Here is a 9,124-nt window from a genome sequence, read left to right on the forward strand (position 1 = left end):
GGGGGGGGGGCGGTGGGGTGATCCTTGCCCTTCTTTTTTGGCTGTGCTGTTTTGACACTCCTTGTTGCTTTTTATTTTTTCTTTATTTCTTTATTTTTTTAATTTTGATTTTTATTTTTTTTTTTACCCCCTTTTGTTTAATGTTTAATTTCTTTTCCTCCAGCCTGGTCGATGTGTTTTTCGATATTGTTTTCCGTCCGCTGTTTTCTTCTCTCTCTTGCGCAGAGACTGGTGCTGATGAACATGCCCGTGGCTGAGGACATGACAGTCCACTTCACCTCCACCCTCATGGCCCTGATCCGCACAGCCTTGGACATCAAAATTGCCAAAGGTAAAGGCTGTGGCAGAGAGGGGCACTCTGCAACCCTTTGCAGACTGCCCACGGTCCTTTTGTAGAATCCCGGCATGGGTTTGTGTTGGGAAGAGCCTTAAAGATCATCCTGTTCCACCCTCCTGCCATGGACAGGGACGCCTCCCACCACCCATCCAGCCTGGCCTTGGACACTTCCAGGGATGGGGCATCCACGGCTTCTCTGGGCAATCTGCCCCAGGGCCTCACCACCTTCTGAATTTCTTCCTAATATCCAAGATCAATCTACCCTCACTCAGCTTAATATCCTTCTTCCTTTTCTTATCACCTCACAAAAAAGTCCCTTTCTCTTTGGCCGTGCTGAGGACTCCACAGCTCATTTGGGATCCAGAGCCTGGATGCACACGAATGGGAGCAAGTACATTGAACAGGCAAATTTCTGCCACTTTCTGTTAAAAAAAATAAAAATAAAATCTATCTCTCTAGGGAAGAGGTAGAGAATCCTTCATCAGAAACTGTTTCTAGAGAAAAGAAACAACTCGATGTCCGCTGTGTAATGGAGGAGAGAGAATTCCCCTTCCTCCCCATGTAAAAAGCCAAACCAAGGATGGAAAATATGTGCTTGGCTTTCTTAGGCTGTGGGGAAAAGAAACCTCTCTGTCTCTCAGGGAAGATAAAATGTTCAGAGCAGGAAAACCTCCTTTGTTGTTGTTACTGGAAAGGCTGTGATTCATCGGATCAAAAACTTCCTGCAGAAACATGGCATTTTCAATAAAACATCCCCTAGGAACAGCTCAGCTATTGGGAGAAAACCCAGCCCAGGGTAAGATGTCATCCAAAGCCCAGTGCTCAGACAACAGGCATGGGTTCAAACCCCCCAGACAAAGCAGAGATTTGAACCTGGGTGTCCTACAGCTCACCCAAATTGCCCCTGTGCGTGGGTGGCTCTGTTGGGGCACGTTGACAGCTTCTGATGGTCCTGGGGCTTCCTAAGCTCAGCAAAGCCCTGGCCAGAGAGCTCTGCTCTCCATGCACAGCCTCGCCGAGCATTTCAGGATTTACCAAGCGGAGCTGCTCTTCCACCAGCACATGATCTGCTCACCAGCAAAAAGAAAGTGGGGCAGCAGCAGGTGTGAGTGGGCTGGAGTGGGATTGGAGCTGCAGAGACGGACCCAAGGCAAGCTTGAAGGTGGCAGCTTTGAGTGGGAGGGCAGGGGATGGGGAGATGGAGGCACATATGGAAGGGATGGTGGGAAGGTTTCCCTGTGGGAGCAGGAGACCAGGCTGGCTGATGGAAGATGGCCCTCCCAGCCCAGAGAGATGGATGCTGAGGTGGAACCTCACTTCAGGATGGGAAAGGGAGGTTGGTTGGACTCTGGTGCCGAGGTTTGATGTGTTTGGGCCATTTTTGCTCCCTGCTGTTGAAGGTGGTGCAGATTGGCAGCAGTTGGACTCTGAGCTTCAAAAGGAGATCCTGACCATTTGGCCTCACCTCTCCCAGAAGATGCTTGACCTGTTGGTACCCATGCCAAAAAGTGAGTCTCTGGGGGGGCTTTCATTGCTTTCAAACTCCCCTCACCCCCACAGCAACTTCTTCCCAAAGGGAGGTGGGGACTGGCCAGACCCATCCCCAGATTAAGGAGAAGTGGGGGAAGGGTTTGTTCTGCCTTGTTCTGCTTGGGAACTCTCTGGGAAACCACCCAGTTTGCAGGGATCTACTCCTGCCAAAGCCACAGTCACCTGTAAATCCTCTCTGGAGCACAGCAGGGAGGGAGGATGAGCACACCTGTAGGAATGTGCTGTTTGTTGATGAAGTGGCAAATTTTTTTTTTTGTTTGTTTGGTTTGGTTTCTTTTTTGGTTTTGTTTTTTGGTTTTTTAGTGTTGGAAACAGAACAGTTTTAATAAAAGGCAAAATAACAAAGCTCTTTACAGAGAAAAACTGAGCTAGGGCAAGAGGTTCTTGCTCCTGGTAAAACACTTTACAAAAGCGATTAGTTTCTTTGTTCTCTTCTTTTTCTAGTAAATTGCTTAGGAGAGACTTTTTGGTTTCTGTCCAATTGGCTATCCTTAAGTTTGAGGTAAAGTCTCTAAGGTCCTATGAAGTGTCTTTTTACCTAATTGAAAAGAGAAACTTCTGAGCTTTTTTCCTTTTTTAGAAGACAAAAGACAATTTTGTCATTCCATCAACAGAAAGCACATTCCTACACACACCTGATGATATGATGAGGACGTGTGCCTTGGTGGCTCAGGATGATGATGATTTCAAGCCATCTCCATCTATTTCATCTCCATGGGGAGTGTCTGGGTGCTCAGCACTCTCTTTTTCGGAGTGCTGAGAGAGTTTGAGGGTCACCAGGGTATCCCAGAGCAGGGCTCTTCCCAAGATCCACGCTGGTGCCTTCTCTTACAACACAAGTGACCCTATTCTGTTCCCTCTCACACTCCCAGCCTCTGACCTGACTGTTGGGAAAATATATGCAGCCATGATGATCATGGATTACTACAAGCAGAGCAAGGCGAAGAAGCAGCGGCAGCAGCTGGAGGAGCAGGTGAGGCTCAGCCAGGGCAAGACAGGGACGTTCAGATCACCCTCTCTGCTTTCCCATCACCTCCCAGCCCAACGTGCAGCCAGCTGGGATGAAAACAATGGCTCAGGTCGGGGTTTGGGGCAACAAAGCATGTCTGTGGTCATCCTCAGTCCCTGGCAGGGAACATGAGCATGGTGTCCTCTTTCTGAGTGGTGGGAGCTTGGCAGTGGGGGAAGCACTGGATGTTCATCCACGTTTCCTACAGGCTCAGTTTCTTCCTTTCCCCAATGCAGAAAAATGCCCCCATGTTCCAGCGCATGGAGCCATCCTCTCTGCCACAGGAAATCATCTCCAATGCCAAGGCTCTGCCGTACCTCCAGCAGGACACCCTCTCGGGCCTGTGAGTGCTGCCTCGTCACTTTTCTGTTCCTGCAGCCCTCTTTCCTTCTTGGAGCTGGCACTGGGCTGCAGAAAGGGTTAAACTGCTGCTGGGAGCAGAGAGGAATCTCCTGGCACAAAGCTTTGGCAGGATTCTGGGTACCTGGTGTGTGTCAGCATCACCAGCAGCAGCCGAGGTGGGAAAAGGGGATGGCAAGGGGTCTGTGGATGCTTTTCCTGCAGGATCATCCTGGCACTCTTCACCCAGGGTGAAGATGGACCCCAGGAGCTGTTGAACAGTGCAGGGTCACTGGGGGATTCCAGTACCCTGGCTGGTGGGAATGAGGTGATAAGGGTTTCTGTCATTCCCCTTGGGATGTCCCACTGCTGCTGCAGGACTCGGGGCACTGGTGTCCTGTCCTGCCTTGGGGAACCACTTCAGCTCTCCAGGGAACTTGATGTTTGTCTCAAACATGGGGTCTCAGCAGCCTGGGGGACAGGCACGGGGCTCCCCAGCTCTGACTGCAGGAGAGGTGACCCCAGGGTTGTGGCCTCCCTGAAGCTGGGCTGTGTTTGCAGGAGCAGCCGAGGCGGGTTCCCCTCGCTGAGCCCGCTCTCACCACAGGAGATCTTCCAGCTGGCGTGCATGGATCCGGCCCAGGAGCAGTTCCAGGAGCACCAGTCTCTGGTAAAGTCATGCAGTGCTACTCTGCAGCCCCAGCACAGATGCTGGTTGGCATGGGGAGGTGTGGGGAGTGAGCACAGCTCAGGGATGGCAGCTGCTGGGTCATGCACAGATCCAAAATGGGACAAATATCCCTGGATGTCCTGTCCCTCGCCTCTGGCACTGGGGACACAGCCATCCCTGGACCTGCCCTGATCCGTGGGGCCAGGCAGCACAAGTGCTTTTGGGGTGAGAGCCATGACCAATGTCCTGCAGTAAAATATCCTTCTCTCCACAGGCTATTTTTTCCACTGAGCACTCATGTCAGTGGGTTACCCCGTGCTGAGTGATGGTATCTGATGTTTTCGGATTCATGTCCATTTTGTTGTCAGTGGTGGTGTCCCCAGTCCCCAGCCAAGCTGTCAAACTGTCTCCAGCAGGAGCAGCCCTCTCTGGCCTCCTGTCTGTCTGTGTGTGTATATATATATATCACATATTTATATATATCACACATCTATATATATCACACATCTCTATATGTCTGCGTTCCTGCACCACCCGTGCAGTGTGGCACCACCGTGTGTCCCCAGCCCGCTCCGTGTCCCCAGGGTCTGTAGCTCTGTGTCACCTGTGTATGACACAGGCAGGCATCCCCTGCCTCAGCCACCCCAGCCATGTGGGGAGGGGGCAGCTCAGACTCCCCCTGCCCCCATAAAGTCACCTTCCAGTGACCTCCAGGGTCGTTCTGTGCCCGTCTCCTTGACACCGTGAGTGAATGTGAATATCCATAGAGTCCCCTAAAAACTGGGAATTAACCAAAGCATTTAAGTGCTGTGGGCAGCATGTGCTCCTTTAACAGGGATGTGGCCAGGAAGATCTGATTTTTTTGAAAATCCATTTGTCCCCTCCTGGCAAAAGAAGGAGTTAAACCCTGAGCAGACAGTGTGCCCCCAGACCCAGGCAGGGTTTCCACTGTCGCTGTAGAGGTGCAAGGGCAGCTGGCCATCAGGCAAGCCTGAAGCACCACATCAGGGCTCACCTGGGGGACAGTGAACTGGAGGGTATTTTTCAGTGGCAATGTGATGAATTCTAATGGCTTAGACTCTCTTTTTCATAGGATCATTGAATAGTTGGGGTTGGAAGGGACCTTTTAAAGCTCATCTATTTCCAACCCTCCTGCCATGGGCAGGGACATCTTCAACCAGATCAGGTTGCTCAGAGCCCCATCCAACCTGGCCTTGAACACTGCCAGGGAGGGAGAATCCACCACCTCTCTGGGCAACCCGTGCTAGTGTTTTACCACCAGTTTTTGGCCAGCTTAAATTCTGCCCCTGGCTGAGCAAGCAGGGCTGTCCCCTGCCAAGAGGGCCAAAGCAGCGTGCTGCCCTGCTCCAAGCCCATCCCAAGAGCTTGGCTGTGTGTTTGTTTCCAGGAGCCAGAGGTTAGGGAGTTTCAAAGAGTGCAGCCCTCTAACCGTGGCAGCTACCTTCCCGTGGACACTCAGGACCACGCTGTCTCTGGGAGGGCCTCCTCCATGCCTCGTCTCACTGTGGATCCCCAGGTAAAACCAAGCAAAGCCCCCACAGGTGCTGGGTCTGATCAAAGCCTGCCAGATAATGCTGGGGCTTCTCTCTGCTGAGCCCCGTGGTATCCCCAGCACCCTGATACCGGAGCTTCTCCCCTTCTTTGGGTGCTGCACAAGGAGGAGAGCTGCTCTTGCCCTACAAGGGGGATGCTGGCAGCAGAGAGCAGCGTGAGGGATCCATCTGCAGGCTGGTGGGGGAGGTCCAGGATTATGTTCTCCCCCTCCTTTCCTCCAGCCCTGGGCACTGGCTGAGGTTTGAGGAGCCCCAGCCCAGCTGTCAGATGACCACAGGTGATGATGCCTTCTCTGTCCTTTCCCGTCGTCCCAACACGTGCACTTCTGTCTGTCCAGGGGAACCCAGGCCACGTCTCACCTCCTCATCTGTCTGCCTGGTTTCTCTGTTGTTCTGTCCTGTGCTTAGCCTCCCCCAAGACACAGACGTTTTTTTGGGGTTTGGTGTTGCTGTGAAGTCTCTGAGTCTGCTGTCTCACCTTGGTGCAGGCACCAAGTCCTGGTGTGGCACTTTGTGGGGGTGTGAAGACAAAGGGAGGCTTTGTCTCATGGGCTTTCTTGGTCATTCAGCAGCAAAGGAGTTGAGCAGAAGGAGGGGATGGGAGCAGGAGAGGTGAGAGGAGATGGAGAACAGCCTAAGGCTGCAGTGGCAAAGAGGTACTAGAATTAAGCAAAGGAATTATGGAAGGAGGTGATGTTTTCCCCATAACGTGTGAAAACACAGGGTGTAATGAGGGGAGAAGGTAGGAAGGAGAAGCATGGAAGGGAGAAAGAAAAGGACAGGGAAGATAAAACAACAGCATGGGTGAGGAGATAGGGAATGAGTGCAGGGGAAAGGGTTTGGGATGTGGGAATAAAGGAAGAGTAGGGAGGCATGTGGAAAAGTAGTGGCAGCTGGACAAATGAACACAGAGCAAGGGGCACTGCGGGACCCCTCTGTGCCAACAATCTTTTCAAGGATTGCTCCTCTTGACCTTGCTTTCCTAGTGGGGAGGGATGCTGGGGAGGCAGCTTGGGGGGCAATGCCTAGGTGCCCCTCTGTGTCCCCACACACAGGGGCAGGTGCTGCTGCTCTCCCCCCAGCCCCTGGGCTTGGCTTTTCCTGTGCAGCACAGCTCCAGCCTGCTGGGGAAGGGCAGCCCACGAGCTCCAAGGCTAAACCCTGCTTTCCTCCCACCCCAGATTTGTGCAGAGATTATCTGGCGGGACTCTGTTCTCAGGCTGGCTGCGCCCCACCCCAAATTTCCCCATCCCACAGCATGGCCATCCCCTGGTGGGGGTGAACCGGTCGCTCTTGACCCCCAGCCCAGCCTGGGGCTAATGCTGTCCCCGGCTGGCCGGGGTTGCTTGCAGGTGGTGACAGACACCAGCTCCATGCGGAGATCGTTCTCCACCATCCGGGACAAGCGGCCCAACAGCTCCTGGCTGGATGAGTTCTCCATGGAGCGCAGCAGCGACAACACCTACAAGTCCCGCCGGCGCAGCTACCACTCCTCGCTCCAGCTGTCTGCCCGGCGCCTCAACGCTGACTCGGGTGAGCCCAAAAAAACCCAAAAAACCCTCCAGCTGAGCTGCTGCAGAGGGGGTGGTGCTGGGGACTGATGGGGGTGTCCTGCAGGCCACCGGTCCGAGGGGCACCGCTCGGGCAGGGAGCGGGGCCGATCCAAAGAGCGCAAGCACCTGCTGTCCCCTGACATCTCCCGCTGCAACTCCGAGGAGAGGAGTCCCCAGGCGCAGGAGGAGTCGCCGGAGCGGCGGCGCGAGTCCCGGTCACCCAGCGAGGGCAGGTCACAGACACCCAGCAGGCAGGTGGGTGACAGGATTTCTTCCTAAGCATAATGAAAAACCAGGAAGACAAGCCCCAATTCTGGGAGCTCTGAACCATCTCATCTCCTGGTGGTGGCATCTCTGTGTCTCCCGTGAGCAGAGCGGGTTGGGGCTGCTGGGGCACCCTGCAGAGTATTTGGGGACTGGGGTGGATCTCACGGTGATCCTCTTGCTGCTATGGCATCCGCTCCCTGCCAAGGTCAAGGTGTCCCAGCCTGGAGGTGCCAGTGCTTGAGTGAGCTTGAAGCCACCCATGGAGATGCCACCTGTGGAGAGCAGCAGATGGCAAGCCATCAGCTCTTCCTACGGTGGGTTTGGGAGTGCTTTTTGCTTTTGACCACCAAGAACATAGAATCATAGAGTATCCTGAGTTGGAACAGAGCACAAGGATCTTCGAGTCCAACTCAGAAACCCACCGTGTGCCCGAGAGCATTGTCTGAATGCATCATGAGCTCTGTCAGTCTTGGTGCTGTGACCACTTCCTTGGGGAGGTGCCTTTTCCAATGCCTGACCACTCTCTGGGTGAAGCACTTTTTCCAGATATCCAGCCTAAACCTCCCCTGGCACAGCTTCAAGCTGTTCCCTTGGGTCCTGTCACTGGTCACCAGGAAGATCAGTGCCTGCCCGTGTGCTTCCCTTTGTGAGGAAGCCGCAGACCACAATGAGCTCATGGGGCAGGGATGGGGCAGAACTGCCCTTTCAAGACAGAGGTGGCTTCCAAGGGTGCTCAGGGTGTGGGGAGAGGGGGTGTGGTGTGCTGTGGAGTTGTGTGTGGTGCGGTGTGGTGTGGTGTTGTGTTGTGTGTGGTGTGGTGTTGTGATGTGGTGTTGTGTGGCGTTGTGTGTGCTGTGGTGCTGTGCGTGGTGCGGTGTGGTGCGGTGCTGCCTGCATTCCCCAGCGTGTCCCGGTGCGTTGCAGGGCATGGGCTCCCTGAGCGAAAGCTCCATCCCCTCCATCTCGGACACCAGCACGCCCCGGCGAGGCCGCCGCCAGCTGCCGCCGGTGCCCCCCAAGCCGCGTCCCCTCCTGTCCTACGCCTCCATGCTGCGACACGCCGGGGACACCTCTCCTCCCGCCGACGAGAGCGAGGGCGGCTCTCCGCTGCTCTCCTCCACCCTGGATCCCAACACGGCCGGCCCGGCCGAGTCTTCCAGCTCGCCGGCGGGGAAGCAGAGCCGGCAGTCCACGCCGCAGCGCTACATCTCGGAGCCCTACCTGGCGCTGCACGACGACTCGCACGCCTCAGACTGCGGTGAGGAGGAGACGCTCACCTTCGAGGCGGCCGTGGCCACCAGCCTGGGCCGCTCCAACACCATCGGCTCGGCGCCGCCGCTGCGGCACAGCTGGCAGATGCCCAATGGGCACTACCGGCGGCGGAGGCGAGGGGCAGCGCAGGGCGTCATGTGCGGGGCCAGCATCGACGTGCTCAGCGACACCGAGGAAGATGACAAGTGCTAGAAGCTGCCCCCGCCCCGAGCCTCAAACCCGCGACCCGACCCCACCTCGGCTGCCCCCCATCCCGCCCTGCCCTTCTCCAATGCATGCTCTTCGCCACGCCTGGGAATGAAACTAAAAACCAAAACCAAACGCAGGGGGAAAAACAAAACGTAACGAAACAAAACAAAAAAAAAACCCAACCAAACAAAGAAAAAAATCCAAACCCCACCCCAAACCGACCGGAGCGGAGGGGGAAGGAAAAGGAGAGAGAGAAAAAAAGCAACAAAAAAGAAAAGAAATGGGGGGAAAAGAAAGTCTTTGTGCAAAAATTTTTTTTTTTCTGCACAGAGAAGCATTTGATGGGCAGCAGAGCAGCCTGGC

At 54.8% G+C, this 9,124-nt stretch overlaps 1 protein-coding gene across 1 annotated transcript in view; it reads left to right on the top strand.

Annotated features, from left to right (window-relative positions):
• Positions 1-8,764, top strand: part of CACNA1E (calcium voltage-gated channel subunit alpha1 E) — a 92,669-nt gene extending 83,905 nt beyond the window's left edge. Inside the window, exons 40-48 of the mRNA XM_041478901.1 lie at positions 226-331; positions 1,738-1,845; positions 2,761-2,861; positions 3,134-3,240; positions 3,798-3,906; positions 5,315-5,443; positions 6,833-7,013; positions 7,098-7,288; positions 8,225-8,764. Coding sequence (XP_041334835.1) covers positions 226-331; positions 1,738-1,845; positions 2,761-2,861; positions 3,134-3,240; positions 3,798-3,906; positions 5,315-5,443; positions 6,833-7,013; positions 7,098-7,288; positions 8,225-8,764 — 1,572 coding nt within the window. The remainder of the gene's footprint in view (positions 1-225; positions 332-1,737; positions 1,846-2,760; positions 2,862-3,133; positions 3,241-3,797; positions 3,907-5,314; positions 5,444-6,832; positions 7,014-7,097; positions 7,289-8,224) is intronic.
• The last annotated feature ends 360 nt before the right edge of the window (positions 8,765-9,124 follow it).

The sequence above is a fragment of the Pyrgilauda ruficollis genome, unplaced genomic scaffold (assembly GCF_017590135.1).
Source record: "Pyrgilauda ruficollis isolate IOZ18807 unplaced genomic scaffold, ASM1759013v1 scaffold47, whole genome shotgun sequence".
Lineage (NCBI taxonomy): Eukaryota > Metazoa > Chordata > Aves > Passeriformes > Passeridae > Pyrgilauda > Pyrgilauda ruficollis.